The sequence below is a fragment of the Pagrus pagrus genome, assembly GCF_965226575.1.
Source record: "Pagrus pagrus genome assembly, chromosome: 13".
Taxonomy (NCBI): Eukaryota; Metazoa; Chordata; class Actinopteri; order Spariformes; family Sparidae; genus Pagrus; species Pagrus pagrus.
In genome coordinates, this window is record NC_140197.1 from 12,195,304 (window position 1) to 12,215,114 (window position 19,811).

Here is a 19,811-nt window from a genome sequence, read left to right on the forward strand (position 1 = left end):
CTCTGCGAAGATGGAAACTCACTCACTCTGTAGCCACACACCAAAATACACATAATAATTATTAGAATTACAATTATTATTGTATATGCAAATATATATATATATATATATATATATATATTAATATAATGTGAAAAAAGAGTGTTTTTAAATTTTTTTTTAGTTTTTTGTAGGTAAATCAATTCACTTTAAGATCACTTCCAATAAGTTTCTTTGCATTTCTGTTTCACATCCCTAGTTATTGTTCTTTAACAGTTCAATAGTCTAAATATAGATTTAGTTCACCACAATCATCTTATTTTACTGTTATGCAAATGATCCACAGGGCTGCATTGTATTCATCCCATTAGGGCCCATCAGTAAAGACTATATCTTAGAGGAGGTTATTTAACTTCATCTTCTCTCACTGATATTGAAGGAATAACGCTCATTATTTACAACGTTGTTTCCTGTACTCATCTGCTAAATAAACAATGCAGAAGGCTTTCTAAAGGCCATTTATTGAAGTACTTAAATGCAATTTCTTTAGGTTATTGCACTTTACTATTTCCATTTGTATTACTTTTCAATAACTCTACTTAACCATTCTAGAGTAGTGTACAGTTTAATCTACATTTTAGATATATCATTCAGTTTACCTGCTCTTTATGGTCTTGTCCAAACCTAATACTCTGCAGATAAAGGTTAAAAGGATCTGTATTCACCATTAAGGATTGTTCTGATTAAGTAGGCTAAGTAAAAGTTACTTAAGTATAAGTATACCACATTATAAAATAATCCATTAGAAGGTAAGTATGGCACGCAGATTTTATTTACTGAGGGTAGGTAAAAGAAGGCTCTACAGAGGTATTATATCAAAAGTAAAAGTACTCCTTTTCGATATAAAAATACTCAATTTCGGTAAAAAGTCCTGTAGGCAGTGACATTTAAACTTAGGTAAAAGTACTATCTTCAAAATGTAGTTAAAGTAATACATGAAAACTTACTCAAAATTAATAAAAATCACCTCTATCAGTTTTATACTTATATATTACATTATTGTCTTGCAGTTATGTGTAGGCAACATTTTACTGTTATAGTCGGTGATATTGGAGCAAAGTTTATACTTTAATGTTTTCTGTTGGGTAGTTTAACCAGTGATGGAATGTAACTAAGTACTTTTACCAAAGTACCGTGCTTAAGTGCAATTATTAGGTACTTCTACTGTAATTGTGTATTTCTGGTTTTTGCTACTTTATACTTCCACTACACTACAGTTTGTAGATAAACGTTATGCTATTTTACTCCACTACATTTATCTAATAACTTTAGTTACTAGTTACTTTGCAGATTACACGCTGCAAAGTAGTCCGTTTTTAAATGAATTTATCAATGCGGCAGTTTGATTAAAAAACAGTGAAAAACTGTTTTTTACAAGTAATTAAGTAATTAATTATAGATATATTTAAAAGTATACTTTTAAATATATCTATAATTAATTACTTGTACTTTTGATACACAGTTCATTTAATATCAGATACTTTAAGACTTTTACCCAAGTATTCATATTGGTGACTTTCACTTTTACCAAAGTAATACTTTAACATGATAACTTTATTTTTATCCAGGATGAGTATGACTTTTGAGTACTTTTTATAACACTGAGCTCAGTGATTGAATGTAACTAAGTATATTTACTCTAGCACTATACTAAAACTAAGTACATTACTTAAGTACTTGTACTTTCCTCGAGTATTTCCGTTTCCTGCGACTTCATACTTTTACTCACTACATTTATTTGATAACTTCAGTTACTAGTTACTTTGCAGATTACATGTTACATCAGAGCCTAAATAGCACATTTTAGATTAATTTGTACAATTGGATCCAACAATCAGTCAACAATGCTTGTGACTATATCTGTAAATGACTTTTACTTGTACTTTTGATATGAGCACATTCAATATCAAATACTTGACTTTAAGTCAAGTATTCATATCAGTGATTCACTTTTACCAAAGTAACACTCGAACACAATATATTTACTTGACTTGACTATGACTTCTGGGTACTTTTTACAACACTGACTTTAATCTATTAATAAGATCATATTGTTTGTGTATGGAAACTCTGTGGCTGTAAATAGCTGTCATATACCTAAAACAGGGAAAAATGTAATACTCCTCTTTGAAATGTTGCCTTGTGGAGTGATAAATAACAATTGTACCTCAGATTTTCCATGTTGTGACAAAAGATTCACCTGCTGCTAAGCAGCTGGTGAGGTGTGCTAGGATATAAAAAGCATCTACAGGACTTTTCCTGACCACTGATGAAAAAATAAGTCACCAGGCGTTGTGTTGTTGATGTGTAATGTTCTGTGTGTGTCTAGACCGGTGAGACTGTCTGTGATGGTGACACAGTGAGAGTCTTCCTCTCCTCTCTGCTGTCACTCAACTTGTTATTTCCCTCTGAGCTCACACCGCCTCCACTCTCTCTCTCTCTCTCTCTCTCTCTCTCTCTCTCTCTCTCTCTCTCTCTCACCCTCTGCCTCTCTCACTCTCTGTCTCCGTGTCTCTGTGCGTCTCTGTATCTCAGACAGCTCCCATGCGCTCCTCAGCTGCGTCAAAAGTCCTCTCTCCGTCGGATAATGGAGACAACCTGAGCCTCTGGGACTGTCGGTGAAACAACCGGATTCTTGATTTAAGAAAAACAAACAAACAACAACAACCGAGAAAACAACCAAAACAAACAGGCCACCACTCCGCGGCCGGGTTTAATCTGCCCTGGACTCTCTGGACTAAACTTGCACCGCAGCTCAGGTAGGTAAAAATCATCATTTCCTTCTTGTCCGCGGCTTTTAAGTGTCCATGCATTCAAAAGAAAAAAGAAAAAAAAAAGAGAAAACATGCTAGAAAAGTTGTCGATCGAGTTTTTAAACGTGCGTCAGTTTGAATGGAAAAAAGGCGAGAAGCCGCAGCCTGTCACAATATGTGTCATATCTGTCAAGCAAACAGCAAACACACGGTAGACTCTCACAGCCTCGACACCTCGCCTGTGTGTCCGGTAAAAGCTGCTCAGTGAGTCGGCACCTTGCTCCCCTGTGTTCACCTGCAGGCTGGAGCAAGGCTGACATCTTCTTGGCTTGTAATCGGAGACAGTTATTAGTTTGGTAACGCAGTATCTGAGTTTCTGTCATCGCTGAGACTTTATCAAAATGTTTGGGATTCCAGGAGCAGGTGCAGGAGACAGAGGGACCCTGTGGAGGGAGAGCCGGGGAGATGCAGATGCAATGGATGCCATTGTTGATGCTGGAATGTGTTGCAATATGAAAGGAAACTGTTTATAGTTATGCACAAGAGAAACAAAACTTTCACTAACACAGGAAGACACAATTCAGTTAGTCTTTGAGGCCAAGCAGCTTCTAGAAACCAAACTAATTAGACTATTTGTCTGTGTGATATTATATTATAAGGGGCAGTTATGTTGTGTAGTTTTGGAGAAGAAATTCAAACTCTGAGTTTTGATATTTACAATATTAATGAGGTAATAATACAAACAGTTTTTTCCATAAGTGAATAAACAAGCTGTTCTCAGAGGAAAATAAGGTCCCAGAACACTGTTTGAAGCTACAAAGGTGGCAGGGTCCGCCACATATAAACAAAGTAAAGCAGTATGAAACTGTGTTGTCCTTTAACGTCAGTTTGTTTATTTAGTTTATTCAGTCATGAAAATGGAGAGAGTTTGTATTTACTTTGTTTAAGCATAAATAAAGTCAGTGAAGATCTTTCCCCCATAAAACTACATACTGCACCTTTAAAACTAAGCTGACTATTTCAATCAAATCATGCAAGGTGCACATCAGCCGTTAGAAGAGCCGGGTCTCACTCCCCTCTTTCTCCACAGACAGGGTCCACATATCAAATTCCTATAAGCTTCAGCCATTCTGCTGGACAATAGAGCCTTTATGATGGTTCGTACACCTGAACCAATCATATCTGCCTATCAGCTGGCCGGCCGGCCAATCCCAGTCCAGTGCGCCGACAGGGAGCCCGGACACAGCCCCTATAGAATCAGTGAGCCTTGTCTCACTGTCTCAAGCTCTGTGTTTGAATCGTCTTCTCTGAGTTTGTGTGAAGCTAAAGAAGAGAGCGAAGCGTTAATTTCAACCCTGAAGGACGTGATCATGTGCGTGCCAGAACATAATACAAACTGCATGTGTCGTACAGTGGAAAGCAAAATGTTCTCCAGATTTTGTGCACTGATATTAGATTGCATCATAATCTTAACTCACTTACTACCGATAGGGAGAATGAAATGTCTAATGTCAATATATCAGCCAATATACGCACATCTTTGGCTGTGATCCCTCAACACTGGTGACAATAACTTCACTGTGATTTAATTATTAGAAATTATCCTGCATATTCTGCATTATAATCTCTAAAAAAGAAGGTTTTAATATCGCCGCATATCGGACATACCAATACTGATATATCTGTGATATCAGCCAATAACATCAGCCAACTGACATATCAGTCGGGCTCTGTCATCGTATCATCATTGTCGTCATATATAATAATAATAATGATCAATAATATGGTAAGGAAAGCTCAACAATGATTTGTTTCTCTTAAAGAAACTTAAGAGGGTTACTTTAAAAGTGTATTCTGAAACAATCACTTATTAGCTGTTAAAAATTGTCAGTAACATAATCCATGTATCACAATAATTAACAATGATGATAGTAATGTATCTTGATTACTCTCCGTTACTTTTGGATTACCTCAATATCGAACGCTTGCAAGTAAAGACGAGGGAAAAGAAATATCAATCAGCTCCTCTGATGTAGACAGAGGATGTGGTGCGTGGGCTGGTCAAAATAAACTATAAATATCATTACCGTAATATGAGCAGCTGTAGTTGAGTAGGTAGAGTGGGTCTATCAGCAATCAGAAGGTCACTGGTTCAAATCCCCAGCTCCCCCGGCTGCACGTCGAGGTCCTTGAGCAAGATACTGAACCCCAAAGTGCTCCTGATGAGCAGTTGGCACCTTGCACGGCAGCCCCTGCCATGTGTGTGTGAAAGTGTGAACATGACAAGTGTTGTAAAGCGCTCTGCGCAGTCAGTAGACTTCATCCTTATATCATCTTAGATTTCGGATGTCAGAAGTGTCGTCTTTTCCTGGTTTTGAAGGCAGCATCACAGTAAAGATTCACTCTCAGTCATTAGATCCACATCACTGATGATTATTTATCAATAATCTCATTGTGTTATAGGTAGTTGCTCAAAATGATTGTGATATTTGATTTTGTCACCCAGTCCTAGTATTTATGAAGCACTTTTGAGGAAGAGATAAATATGATGTGTCACAATATAGCCTAAGGCCTTGTGTGTGTGTGTGTGTGTGTATGAAGTTATGTTTTTTTCAGGAAGGTATTCATAAAAATCAATACTCTGTTATTGAATGCAATAATAAGTTATCATCATCATCCTATTGTTATTTATTATGACATACTCCCCTCAGCACTCCACCATATAAATAGTCATGATATATAATCATATTTTTATTTCCTGTTGTTGATTCATCCATTTATATCCTTTTTGTTCAGTGAGTAACATAAAGGTAAAAAACAGCCAGTGTTTGATCATCCGACCCTGTGCTATAAAATGATAAATAAACAAACCTTGTACCTTATAGTATATGGGCCAGTAGCACATTTACTCTGATCAACGCTGTGATGAACTCCCTGATATAAATTCTGCATAATATAGCTGTCGTGGTCGGCTGACAGAGTCATAAATCTGGGTCACAATGGAGCCCGCTTTGTGGAGTTCATCTATGTTTGACATTTCTAAGAAAACAAAGAGGAAATTACTGATATTTAAACCCCGCACAGATAATTGTTTCATTCTGTGTCAAATTGACGCAATCATCATATAAACAGAGAAAAACACAAAGTCTGTTTGGTTTGAATGAACACATCCAACAGCTGGACAAGAAGTCATTCAGATCAGCTGCAGACATTGATATCAGCATAATGAAAAATAATGGAAAATCAGTGGAAATCTATTTTCTTTTCCACTAAAACTTAAAATCTACCTGAACTTCTCCTCTTGTTTTAAGGATGCTAAGTTACGTGTAGCTTTAAGGAACAGTATGTCAGTTCTACCACAAGGCATCTCTTAATTAAACAAACCAAAAGATATAAGTAGCGTGGGCTCATGGGAGATGTTGTCTTTCACCACTATTGCTGATGAAAATCTAGCTGACGTGACTCACTGACAACGTTACGTCCTGAAGTTTAATTCTTGTTATGTTTAGTCATGTTTACAGACTTCCTTCCTCAAAGTTATAGCAGAAGGTGACCAAAGCACATAACTCAACAAAGTATGTCACAAAAATCTCGTCATTTTTAGATATTTCAATGCAGAATGTTACATGTCCTATCTTTAAAGCAACTGTTCACCCAAAAATGAAAATTCAGTCGTCGTCTACTCGCCCTCATGACGATGGAAAGTCAGTTGAAGCTTTGTAGTCGGCAAAACATTTCTGGAGCTTCAAAGGGAAACGGAGCTGCAGCATCCTCCTCTTCTGATGTAGATGGGGACTTGTTTTAAACGTTAACCATAAAATGGCTCCATTCTTTGTGTTCTTTTGTTTTTTCACCCCCCGTCTACTTCAGTTGTTTAGGAGAACGCTACGACACTGTTTTGCTGTTGAGCTCCAGAAATGTTTTGTGGACTTTGAAACTTCATCCCGACTTTCTACGGGCATGGGGGTGAGTGAGTAAAGACTGAATTTTCATTTTTGGGTGAATTTATCCTCTAATTTGTTGAGCATATCATTCAAAATGTTAATAAGAGACATTCCTTTCTATGTGGTCATTTTATATAAACTATTAATTCAGTGAATTTACAGAAAATAAGCACAACCCTAGCATGTTCATGCCTTTACGTACATTGCAAATGAAATGCATGTGAGGTTCTTACAGCAGTTTGATTTTGGCTATAAGGCATTTAATCATACTGCACATGATGCACCTGCATGATCTGTGACATTGAGTTTGTTTGAATAATGTTGGATGTGGTCTCTTGCAACTCTTTTGTTGACAAAATGGTGGCCAACAGCACTTAAAGGTGCTGTTAGTGATACATCTAGGTGTCAAATAACAGTAATCACTGCTTCAGACTGTTTGGTCAGTAACCGACGTCTCTCCTCCTCCTGCAAAGGAAAAATACATTTTCTGGCATCCCTGCCTGTTTCATCCAATCAGGACAGACACTCCATAAATAGGCGTTCCTGTCTGCTCGTGAACGGGATCCTCCTGTTTGCGTCCGGTGATTACCAGTGCGCGTGTTAGAGAGGAGGGAGGGAGCTGCTAACTGCAAAGTGGACAGGAAGTTAGCAAACAGCTAACGCTTACAGCAGCTTTAATATAAACATAAAGGCATAATGTGACTTTGCTGGTCTCTTCTGTAAACACGACATTGAATGCATGTTTCTACCTGAGGTCTCTTGCATCTTTTCCCTGTTTAAAGGGTTTTACGAGGGAGTTTTTCTTTACTATAACAGAGGCCCTGTGGGGAGAAGGTGTCGTGTGCTGCCCCCTGAGGACAATTATGATTTTAGGGCCGGATACATAAAACGTGATTTACCTGAAGAGAGTATGTACGTACGGTAGTTGTGTTCCTGTTTCCGCTTCTTTAATGTCTGGAAAATGGAAAATGCAAGGTTTCGTGCGAACACGCACACTAACATATACGCTGCTCTAAAAAAACCCCAATCAAGTCCCCTGACCACATTACTATAAACAAACGTGGCTGCTTGAGAGGACTAAAAGAGAATACAGGAAGAGAGCGACTACTCACATCTGGTTTGAAAAGGAGGAAGCAAGGATGAGTTTTCTCGGTAATGAACTCCAAAATAAGAGAAGAGAGAAGAGGAAACAAGTATGTGGTTACTGAAGGGGTCTGTGTGTGTAGCTGAGGGTGTGTGTGTGCATGCACTGTGTACTTCTGCATGAGTGCATGGGTGTGTGTTGGTGAGAACGCTTGTGGTTTCGTCATCTGCTGCTAATGTGGCAGTATATACACACAGTGCAGACGCAAATAATAGCTTCAAGTGTTTCTGCGAGCCCCGCGCTGCGTTTGAAAAGAAGCGTATCATTGATTTTATACGCCGAGTGTCTAAATATTTGAAAAGATCATATAATAGATGAATATAATAAAAGATAAAAGATAATATAATACACAGACAGCCACCGAAAGGAACCGAATTAAACGATAGAAATCATTTAAACCACAGTGTGTGTGTGTGTGAGTGTGTGTGTGTGTATTAAAAGCACAAGCTCAATTTGTCACATAAGTTCCAGGTGACAGTAGTATGCAAAAGTGTGTGTTTACATGAGTAATGGCTGCTTGAATTTGCCTAACTGTAGGCTGCAAGTCACAAAGCTGGATTGTAGGATATCACCCACTAGCCAGACAGCATGCAAATCCCAGAGGTGCATGGACAGTGTGTGTGTGTGTGTGTGTGTGTGTGTGTGTGTGTGTGTTTGTGTGTGTGTGTGTGTCAGAGAGAGAGTGAAATGATAGCGAGAGGAAATCAAGTGGGAGTTAGAGGAAGATAAAGAAAGAAGTATGTCTGTAGAAAAGTTGAAAAAAAAAAGGAGATGCAAATGGAAAGACGTCAGTTGGTTAAAGTTTATGTGTTTACGAGGGAAACAGACGAAGAAGTGGAGAGTGTGTGGGATCCGCCCTCGCTCCGTCCTCGTGTACTTCACTGAGCCTCACCGGGCTGATTTGCAGATAATTAATAGATTTGTTTTAATAGTGGTTACTTATTTAGCCTGGAGCACATCATTGTGTTCTTAGTGACCGCGGCCTGTCATTCACAAGTCTTTTCTCTCCATTCATACACACTCCATCCACAGCAGCCTGTCCCAAAGGGATCTACTGCTGGGACGTAGTGGTGGCAGCGGTGGAGTCAGATTGTTTGAAGGACAGGGGTGAAAAAACAAACAGGGCACCAGCGTGCAGAAAGTCGTGCTACAGCCGTAGTGAACTGCTAAGACACCCTCGGGGGCACTACCATGTGTTATCTACCATAGGGGCATCCGAAAGGGCAATTTTGCTGCATTTTTTTCAAACACGGGAGCACCGGGGGGCTTTAAAGCAAAGTCTAGTCTACAGATTTTCCTCCTGGTTATGTCAGGGTACTGCAGTTTGGGATGCGTATGCATTCAAGCATGTGGTGAACTTTGCATGAGCTTTAAACAAAGTGCAGCGGCAGCACACTCCCAAGCTACGTGAATCAATTTAAGCTGATGAGAGATTTATAGATCACAGGTATGAATGTGATTCCTAGAACCTGCAGAAAGCAAGCTTTTTTTATACTCAGCATCTTTTATGAATCAAACAGGCACACTGTAATGTGATGATGATGATGTTAAGAGTTCAGGTATAAATGAGGCCACTGAGTGTGACTCAGCTTTGACTCAGCTTGGATTATGAGTTTGACAACGTCCAGAGTCAATTTCAGTGACAGTTTTATCCTCCGCCTCACCACAGAGCATTTGAATGAAAAAAGACTCTGCAGTCATGCTTCCAGCTCTGTGAGGCTCGGCTTCTTTGCATAGCAGTGTTGCCATGCTAATGCTGGCAGGGCAACATACTCACAATGACAAGCTGATGTTGGTAGTTATAAGGTTTACCATGTCCATCATTACAGCTGATGTTGCAGTAGTGTTGGCATGACACTGAAATTTCTAACTTTGATACAATATCTCGAAAAGTATCTATATTGGATGCCATATTTGAGGGTATAACATGAGAAATAGATAGCAGAAGGACTGTAGGAGGCTAAATGTTCAATATCAATATCACACTTTTATTAGAAATATTAGTTTTTTTCTCTTTAGGTTCGGCGGTTTGTGTGTGCGTCAGCTTTCAGTTGGAGAGAAGAGTGAGTGTGTACTTAAAAACATGAAGACGCATCTTATCTTGCTAAACAAAAGCTAGATCACTAATTTGCAGCTCAGGTGCAGCAGCACTACTCTTGAATACCACTAACAATGCTCTGTAGCCCATGTCATGTAGCTACAGCACCTGATGGTTTACTTTTTCCTTTTCCCTACAGTGTAATGCCAGCCCTCCCCAAAAAGGAGCTTTTCTGACATCCCCCCAACAACATTTCTACCTTTTAATGAATAAAAAGTGAATAAAGGGAACTTTAAAACGTCATTGTGTTGCTTTGGATTAAAAGTCAGGGGATCATCAGCAAAGATAGAACGCGTCATAGACATGTGAATCAAATGTCATGACACTCCAGCCAATAGTTGTGGAGATATTTCACTTAAAGCCAGAAACGTTAATGTTAAATGTTTGAGCTAGACTGGAAACGTCAGTGACATTGTGGACGTCAGTAGGATTCATCGTCTGTACATAAATTCATGGCAATCCGTCGAACAGTTTGAAATGATGGACTGACCATCTTTAGATCCATGCCAGTGGCATAACTTAAAATATAGTCATGTGCCAAAATTCCACTCATTTCTTATAATACTGACTGTGGCATGAGTGAACATCAGCATCATGTTTTAAAATCACTGTCTTTAATTGTGTGACTGTGATTGCTTGAGTCCTCTTTCTTTTGAAGCCGGAAGAGGAAAACCGCTAAAAAAAGAACAGATGACTGTAAAATTGTGTTTCATGACCAGTTTTTTGATCAGTCGTGCAGACAACTAACCACAAGTAGGCTAAGACATCATGGTGGCAGCGGGTGTTTCCTCAGAACATTAGGAAATTGCGTTTTTGTTCCAACTTGTGCACTCGCAATTTGAATATTACGCAGGAGAACAACCACAGATGACATTTCAGTATCATCAACAGACACATGCATACGTTGTAGTTCTTATCGGCCCTGCAGTGAACATCTCTTTGATTCAGCTGTGATGATAATTCAGGATGACACTGTTGCTTTTACAACTTTTCAGGGTGCCAGAGATGGAAAACGGGACTTCTGAAGATGTGGAGGCGCTGTGGGAGAAGGTGGAGTGCAAACGTTACGAACTGTGTCGCATCATCTCCCCGGCAAAGCTCACCCCCTACCTCCGCCAGTGCAAAGTCCTGGATGAACAGGACGAGGATGAGATCCTCAACTCAATGCTGCTGGTGTCCAAAGCAAACCGCACAAGTAGGTAGAAGGAAGTGTGGAAGTGTGGCTATTCAGAGGCTATGAACCTATGAATGATCTGACTCCAACAACAACTCCTCACACTGCATTGTGTGCAGCCAAGGCAGGTGCTTTTGTGTGCTGAAATGTAAGTACGCTGATCTCTCCTTTGTCAGGCCGTCTACTTGACATCCTCCACACTAAAGGAGAGCGGGGGTACGTGGCGTTCCTGGAGAGTCTGGAGTTTTACTACCCTGACCTGTACAAGCTGGTCACAGGGAGGGATCCCACACGACGCTTCTCCACCATCGTGGGTGAGGCTGAAACCTTTGTATGCAGTCACACGTACAACTTATATATGCACTGTATATATGAAATACAGTCATATCAGTAACACTATCTCTGCAACACGTTTCTTAAATCTTATTCTGCATGTTCATGTTTGAATCTGAGATTTATACAAATCAGCGTGCAGCGCAGTCCTGTCTCACTGCACAGATGTAGATATACAGCATGTAGCGTATGTTACACTCTGTACGTGTTTCCTTTGCTGCAGTGGAGGAGGGTCACGAGGGTCTGACCCACTTCCTGATGAACGAAGTGATGAAGCTGCAGCAGCAGTCCAAAGTCAAGACCCTGCAGCACGTCGAGCTCAGCAGGAAGAACTGCACCCTGGAGGACGAGCAGAAGAAGCTGCGGCTGGCCAATCAGGAGCTTCAGGCCTTCCAACAGAGTAAAAATACATGTTATTATTTGAGATATTGTTTGATCGTGACATGCAAGGCCCCCTCTGTGTTTCCCTGCTGCAGTCTTTTGATAAAAGACGACTTAAAGGTGTTATTGATATCATTTAGCCGCTAAATGCAGCATTCCATCTCCCCAATTTCATTGTATCAAATCTTCTGCCCCCTCAAGTGGTTGCCAGTTGTTGCACTACTTAACGTTGCAAACTCTTGCCATAGACGTTACATTAAACGTGGATACAGACCTGGAGGTGGAGCCCAATTAATTCCTGTGAAAGCTGCTCAGTGGTGCATCAAGCCAAAATGGCTCCACTTGCCAGCTATAAGCGTAGAGGCTCCTGCCAGCTGAGCCGGCTAACTTTGATAAAATGATTTAATCTTGCGGCTCGTCTAGACTGAGTGCCTTAAATCATGATAGTCAAACAAGTCATTCTGCTGTGGTTGTGACGCTCAAAAAAAATTATCCACCGTCTTGCAATCGCTTCTTTTACAATGTTTAATATTAGCGTGAGTCTTTTTGGGCCCTGGTGCATCACTTAATGTTGTGATTAAACAGTTTGGCCACTACGAAAGTCGGCTTCAGAGCCTGGCGCTCGTCCTGGGGGCTTGACGCTTGCTAACAAACATCTATGTTGCAAAGCCAAGCTAGTTAACGTTGCTGACACTGGCTGATTAGCATTGACATCAAATCGTAATAATGTTTTGATTGAAAAGAGAAACTTTTATTCTGCACCTTTCTACAAGCTCTGTACATGTATTATTATTATTTTTTGTAGATATTTGTCCACATGAAATTATTGTCAATATGATCTTTAGTATGGTCGAATCATTCGTGATAGATGATCAGCGCATCAAACATCTAATCCAAATCAAAAGTCCCCACCATGTATTGAAACTGCTCCCCCACCACACAGGCTTGGTTTACCCTGCTCGGTGCACCACAGTTGGGTTTATTAAGGCCAACTTGCCAATCATATCATCTATCATGAAACCGGGACACTGTGGTATTCATCATCATGTCCTGTTTAGTTGAAACCTGCAGCTGGTACACCAAACATGTTCGAACAAAAGCTAAAAATAAATAGAGAATACTGTTCAGCCCGGGTCCACTCGTGTCAGTGGCAGTGTAGTGCACACTCACATGAGGACGCTACAGTCGGCATTTTGACACACATTTCCTGGTCGAGATGAGCTTGATGAGAAAAAAATAAGAAGAATTAAAAAAAAGCATTTTATTTTTTTAAATTGATTAAATATTGAACTAGTTGAACATTAAGCACAAAAAACACAAGCACAAGCACAGCGGACTCATGTAGTACTGTATAAATGACTGCGGCTGGTTCTCCAGGGTACAATAAGCTGAGAGAAGAGAGAAACACCTACAGTGACGAGCTGCTGAGAGTGAAGGACGAAAACTACAAACTGGCCATGAGGTACGCCACGCTGAGCGAGGAGAAGAACATGGCTGTGATGAGGAGCCGAGACCTGCAGCTAGAGGTACTGATGGCCTGTGAATGCATTCAAACACACATTATCATTAAATTGTAACCAGCTCACTCTCTGACGTGTCCGTGTCTCACTTTTCTTTCTGTGTCCTCTGTGTGTGTGCAGATCGATCAGCTGAAGCACCGGCTGAACAAGTTGGAGGAAGAGTGTAAAATGGAGAGGAGGCAAAGTCTCAAGCTGAAGAACGACATTGAGAACCGACCGAAGAGAGAGCAGATCTTTGAGCTGGAACGAGAGAACGAAATGCTCAAGATCAAACTACAGGAGCTACAGTCCATCATACAAGTACGTACCTACCCTGAGGATGTTATTCAATAGCTCGTGGCCCAAAGTGTTACAGTCAGTAAAGCAGAGCTGTTTGGCTTAGATCAAGACCAACAAATTGCATTGTACAGAGTATTTTTTGCATTACTACATCAGATGCAGTGGATGACTACTACTGCTAATCTACTGTTGTGTTTAGGAAAATACATGTTCAGCCAATAACAACCTGGAACTCTGTTACATTTTCCTCAGAACCTAAACAGGTATTACTTGTTTTGTTTTGGCAGCAACAAGCTGTAAAAAATGATGTGGCCAACATGATAGCTAACGGTTGCCTATTTACACATCCAGCTGACACATAGCAACATGAGCATTAGCTTGGAATAGTGTTTCTGGCTTGCCAACACATGTTGGTCCAATAGAGCCACGGTGACGACGTAATTTTGCATGCTAACCAGGAAGTTAGCATCACCCTGGGTCCTTTGGCAAAACGCCTATGGGAATATTCCATTGCGTTTTGGATAATTGTCAAAAAAAACCTCTTTGTCAAACACAAGTTTATGATTCTTGCACGTTTTGCTCAGCAAGAAAATCTTCACAGAAGAACGCCACTGTTGTGATTTTCAAAGCGTCAATTAAATTGCTAGAGGTAAAGTGTGGTACTTCCTGACGTAATTTATGTTGTAGAACAAAATGAGAAAATCTCTTCAGCTTTTGTTAAGCAAAGACCTTATATCAGGCATCTAACTCTGCTGACATCAACATGAAGGAACCAGACGTCCAAAAATGGTACTTCATCTCCGTAGTTTAGGACTTATCCCTGTGCCACTCCATATTCACTCTCATTTAGCTCTGTTTTGGTCTCCACCACGTCCTAAGAGAAACGAAGCTAATAAGAAGGGCGAGCATGAAACAGAGAGTAGGGTGATAATTCTCTGCCATAAAGCCGTTTGTGTGTCTGTCACTGCTCAGCCCGGCCCTCTACCTGCATCAGACAAAGCCATCCTTGACATTTTGGAGCACGACAGACTGGAAGCATTAGAGGACAGACAGGATCTGGTCAACCGCCTCTACACCCTCCAGGACGAAGTCAGACAGGCAGAGGAACTGAGAGATAAGGTGACAAACACATTTACATATTTATATACATGTAATAGATAGCTAGTAGATAAATGGTCTTGTGAATCCTTGTTTGAATGTTGGGGACTGTATGAATGTGAACCAGAATGGTTAAAAAAAAAAACACACACACCCATGACCAGAGAGTCTTACACCCATGAGACCATCTGTGAAACACACCCTGTGTAGAAACCCCCATCAGGCCTCTCTCTTTATGTAACATGGTCTTTCTCTTTTCTCCCTCTGTTTCTCTTCCTGTATCTGCCTTTTTCTAATAAACTATATATAACACCTGTTGTTCTATATGTGTGTTTGTGTGTGTGTGTGTGTGTGTGTGTGTGTGTGTGTGTGTAGTACCTGGAGGAGAAGGAGGAGCTGGAGCTGAAGAGCTCCACGCTGCAGAAGGACTGTGAGATGTATCGCAACCGCATAGACACCATCACCATCCAGCTAGACGAGGTGGAGAAGGAGAGGGACCAGGTGAGAGCAAACAGACACACATGCACAGTTTCCTGCCACTCTGCATTATGACCTTTGCAGTTTTGCTCATGTTTGTTTGTATTTATGAATAAAAAGGTTTTTTTAGTCGCCGTTTTTTTGTCTCTTACCTCCACTCTCCCACTGCTGCAGGCGTTTCGAGCCAGGGACGAAGCCCAGCACCAGTTCTCTCAGAGTCTCATCGACAAAGACAAATATCGCAAGCAGATCAGAGAGCTGGAGGAGAAGAGCGACGAGCTCCATATAGAGATTGTACGCAAGGAGGCCAAGCTGGTCACCCTGGAGTCTCGCCTGCGACGGATGTCCAAGGACATCGTTTTGGAGCAGGTTCAGAGTTTGCCGAGGGACCTGCCTCCGACCATCATCTCTCAGGGGGAGGAGTTTAAACCCATCCAGGGCCAATCAGAGTGGTCCAGCGATGAGTCGCCGGAGGATAAGTTCTTATCCGACGAGCCACGCCTCAGACGTAGACCCAACCTCAAAGAAAGGGTCAGCCACTGTCGTAGATCTATGAGCTTTTTTTCATTTGTATAAAAATGATAAATAGTTCATATTCTCAAGACTAAATATGAGAAAAATTGATAGATCTTTAATTCTTTTCACGAAAAAGTCCCATATTCAGGTTCACACTTATTTTTCATTATGTCGGCATCCTTAAATGTTCAAAACACATTATTTTTTATCATACTGTCCCTTGCTGCAGCACCTCTATTCACCCCCCTAGAGGGAGAAAGTATATGTTGTCAAGGAAATGCTGTAAACTAAAAAGCTTCTCTGTTTTCTATTTCAGAACAGAGTAAAGTCTCCGATCTGTGTACCTAAAGATGTCATCTTAGAGGCCCCGCAGACTGCAGGTATCACACGGTCACATATCGTTCATTCATGCAGAATATTCCACCATAGCAGTGAGATTTCAGCGAGTTCATCCACGTTTGTCTCCAACTCTCAGCTCTATCCGTCAGCGGAGGAGACTGTCTGGAAATCCAGATGCCAAACTCGCACAGCCACTCCCTCCCTGCCTCACCCAGCTTCCCGATGTCCCCCATATTCTCGCCCTCCTCGGCTCCTATCCTCCCCTCCTCCTTCTCCCCGGCCCCCTCCCCCTCCCCCTTCTCTTTAGTGGAAACGTCCAACAGGCCAAACATGGTGAGGTTTGAAGTGTTTTGCGTTTTCCATGCAGGCCAGATATATTCCCGAGCTCTAACAAACTGGTGACTTGACAAATTGGAGTTTCTGAGTCTGTAACTGGGACTTCTGCTTTGTTCTCCAGCTGCGTTACCGTAACGACAGCATCCTGTCCACGCTCCCTGAGCCGCCGGAGAAAGCATCGCTGTACCGCAGAGAGAGGGAGAAGGAACATGACTTCCACCCCCGCAGGTAGTCACAGCCCAACACCATGATTATAGACAGCTCTTGATTAATATGATTAGTTAGTCATGTAGATTTAGATGGTTAGGTGCTTGAATGGCTTTAAAATACTCATGTATTTCATGTTTGGTCTCTTTTAGCCTCTCTGACTTCGACAGTGACAACATGGAAATGGAGTTTGGTAAAGTTTACTTTTACACATTCCCCCGAAATTGCTTTTTTGACTGTATTTATCTAAACGTCGACCATTTTGTGTCAATCTCTTTATTAATCTCTCCGTCTGTCCTTAGACGAGGAAGTGCATCATAGTCCACCTTCTGTCCATTCATCATCCTCGTCCCATCAGTCAGAAGGGATGGACACTTACGACCTGGAGCAGGTCAACAATATCCTCAGGAAACTCTCTCTGGAGAGGTACAGCACGGACGTTTACATGCACAAGAGTCATTTTCAAGTGAAGCTCATACACGTCTTCCACTTTAAAACATGTGTATTTCCGTGTGCAGGCCCTTCCGGCCTTCTCTTTCCTCCTTCTCGAGGATCAGCTCTTCTCTGAAGCCGGTGCAGGAGCTGTCGCTGCTGGGCGATAACCTGCTGAAGGACATCAGCCTCGTTGGAGGCAACGAAAGCGGGATTTTCATCTCAGCCGTTCAGTTGGGCTCGGTCGCGGAGAAGGTGGGGCTACGAGAGGGCCACCACCTCCTGTTGGTATGTAGTTTGCTGACAGTGGCAACAACCCTTTTTAAAAAAATGTTTTCAGATACCTGTTTGCTTTTCTCGTCACAGGACGAGGACACAAAACATGAATACTTAAATCTGTGTAATCTTTGTCTATCCTGTGCTGTGATTGGCTGAGCAGCTTGAGGGATGCATACGTGGGGAGAACCAAAGCATTTCATTGGATACCAGCACACAGGAAGAAGCCCAATGGATGCTACAGCACTGCTCTGGACCAGTCAAGCTGCACTATCGAGCCAACTATGACTGTAAGTGATGTTTTTATTAGACTTGTAAATATCTGTTTGTTTTATACATAACTATATATAACTAAATTGTGTGTGTGTGTGTGTGTGTGTGTGTGTGTGTGTGTGTGTGTGTTTTAGCCTTCCGTCGACTTCAGAGGAGCCTGGCAGACGGCACTCTGGCTTCTGGCGACTCCTTCTACATCCGGGTCAACCTCAATATCTCCAGCCAATCAGACAGCTGCTCTCTGAGCGTGCGCTGCGACGAAGTGGTGCACGTGCTGGACACCTGGCACCAGGGCCGCTGCGAGTGGCTGTGCGCCCGTGTCGACCCCTACACCGGCAACGACCTGGCCGACCATGGCACCATGCCCAGCAACTCAAGGTACAGAGAAGTCCTTTAAAAATCTAGAGACGCTGACTTTAAGACTGAGAGCTGGATCAAACCTTATGTTTTTGACACAAAGGTGGCACATTTAAAGGACACGCTTCAGGCTCAGCGTGGAGTCGAGAGTCCATTTAAATGCTGGAGGGAACTGAGTACCATGCATCTGTTCTGCTTTAGTGCTGCAGGATCCTGAGCATGATGGAAAAGTGATGCAACAGTTGAGCAATCATGCAAAGTTCAGCAGGCGTCTCGAGGGGTCTTATTCTGCTTTGCAAAGTTTCACTTATCTCCCAGACGCAGCAGCAACATCGTCTCACACACACACACACACACACACAGTCAGACCTCTGTGAAGTTTTCAGACCTGAGTCCGACGACCGGTTGTTGTCACCAAGAAGCACAGGAAGCAGCTTGATATGAAGACAGACTCTGATATGATGATATGTTTTTTTGCAATTGTGTAAAAATCCTGAGTTTGACAATTTTATGAAGACTTGTGTGTGTGTCTGTGTGTGTCTGTGTGAATGTAGGGCCCGGCAGTTACTCTTGGTAAAGATTCAGAAGTTAGTGTGCCGAGGGGGAAAAGAAGAGAATGAAAGTCATCGCAACAGTCGGGTAGGAAACTACCTGAGCTAGTTTCTCTCTCGCTTTTATATACATACAGTATAGAAATATAGGAAACCATCAAAGGAAGCTAGTTTCTTTTCTTTATGTCGAGCAGGGCAATGCTGCTGTCAAACACATTTTCTTTATGTTGTGCAACTCATTTTAATGTAGGCTTAATAATAAAAGATAAGTACATATATGTAAAAAAATGATAAGGACATCCCCATCTGTACCCTTTTTGTTAATATGTCATAAATTCTCCATCTTTTTAAGTCAAAATGGCGCATTGGTTATTGTGTGTGTGTAAGTTGTGTGTTTGCTCCTGTGTAGCACAATTTAATGCCAGAGGAAGCGGGCGCCTCTCCTGATCCTAAAGCCAGCCCACGCCTGTCGAGAGCCAGCATCTTCCTCACTCAGATAATACAGGTAATGAGGTGCAGAGATGTCCTGAAACATCATTATGAGGGAACACTTCACTTCACCTAAATCAGAATCAGAATCAGAATCATAAATTTTATGCACTTTATTATCAGTGACTTACATCAAATAGCTTTGAAGACATTTAAGGGCCATTGAAGGTAATAAAAATGAATGGAGCCGGGGGAGGGGAGTAACATTCAGAGGAAGACTTCCTGAAATCAAATCGGTAAATGTACTTTTACTTTCTCTGAGATTACACCCCTGAGTCCAGCTGTGTTCTCTTAGACTATAAATTATTAAATTTTCGAGAAAAAAGCCCTCAGATACATTTTTTTTTGTCAAGAACTACACGCTTGACTTCATTTTGCAGGGTTGGATCAAGGTCATCCCCCTCCCCTGGCTCTGTAATTTGTTTTTTTTTTTACCCGCAATAGCCCTAATAAGCTATCAAAGATAGCCTCTTATTCCAGATGAAACATTTTGTAAGCACATTCTTGCTGAGTGGGTTAGGTTGGCGGTGGGTTTTACAACTGCAAAATAATATTAAAACATTCAAAAATCTTAACTCAGGTATGAATCTGTATGCTTAGCATATTTCAAAGAAAAACACACATTTCTACTAAAACTCCCGACATAATCAGTAGCAGGTATACTCAGCAGTTCACATTGGCTAACATGATGTAGTGTGACCAGTAGTCAGCAGTCATAGTCATGAATGATTGAGAAGTTTCAAGTCAAAATGTTTCCCCCAGTTGGGATTATTGTTAACATGAAAGTAATCTCCC

The 19,811-nt window shown here is 41.3% G+C and overlaps 1 protein-coding gene across 2 annotated transcripts in view; it reads left to right on the forward strand.

Annotated features, from left to right (window-relative positions):
- card11 (caspase recruitment domain family, member 11) overlaps positions 1 to 19,811 on the forward strand; it is a 29,923-nt gene that overhangs the window by 5,669 nt on the left and 4,443 nt on the right. The window contains exons 2-20 of one of the 2 annotated variants that reach the window (XM_084372081.1): positions 2,575 to 2,802; positions 10,974 to 11,173; positions 11,329 to 11,466; positions 11,709 to 11,885; positions 13,244 to 13,392; positions 13,507 to 13,686; positions 14,638 to 14,784; positions 15,139 to 15,264; positions 15,415 to 15,771; positions 16,073 to 16,136; positions 16,232 to 16,428; positions 16,553 to 16,659; positions 16,791 to 16,831; positions 16,941 to 17,064; positions 17,157 to 17,358; positions 17,510 to 17,636; positions 17,754 to 17,997; positions 18,531 to 18,615; positions 18,937 to 19,032. In XM_084372081.1, coding sequence (XP_084228207.1) covers positions 10,984 to 11,173; positions 11,329 to 11,466; positions 11,709 to 11,885; positions 13,244 to 13,392; positions 13,507 to 13,686; positions 14,638 to 14,784; positions 15,139 to 15,264; positions 15,415 to 15,771; positions 16,073 to 16,136; positions 16,232 to 16,428; positions 16,553 to 16,659; positions 16,791 to 16,831; positions 16,941 to 17,064; positions 17,157 to 17,358; positions 17,510 to 17,636; positions 17,754 to 17,997; positions 18,531 to 18,615; positions 18,937 to 19,032 — 2,751 coding nt within the window. In that variant the 5' untranslated portion in view covers positions 2,575 to 2,802; positions 10,974 to 10,983. The remainder of the gene's footprint in view (positions 1 to 2,574; positions 2,803 to 10,973; positions 11,174 to 11,328; positions 11,467 to 11,708; positions 11,886 to 13,243; positions 13,393 to 13,506; positions 13,687 to 14,637; positions 14,785 to 15,138; positions 15,265 to 15,414; positions 15,772 to 16,072; positions 16,137 to 16,231; positions 16,429 to 16,552; positions 16,660 to 16,790; positions 16,832 to 16,940; positions 17,065 to 17,156; positions 17,359 to 17,509; positions 17,637 to 17,753; positions 17,998 to 18,530; positions 18,616 to 18,936; positions 19,033 to 19,811) is intronic. The other variant, XM_084372080.1, reaches the window with a different exon arrangement.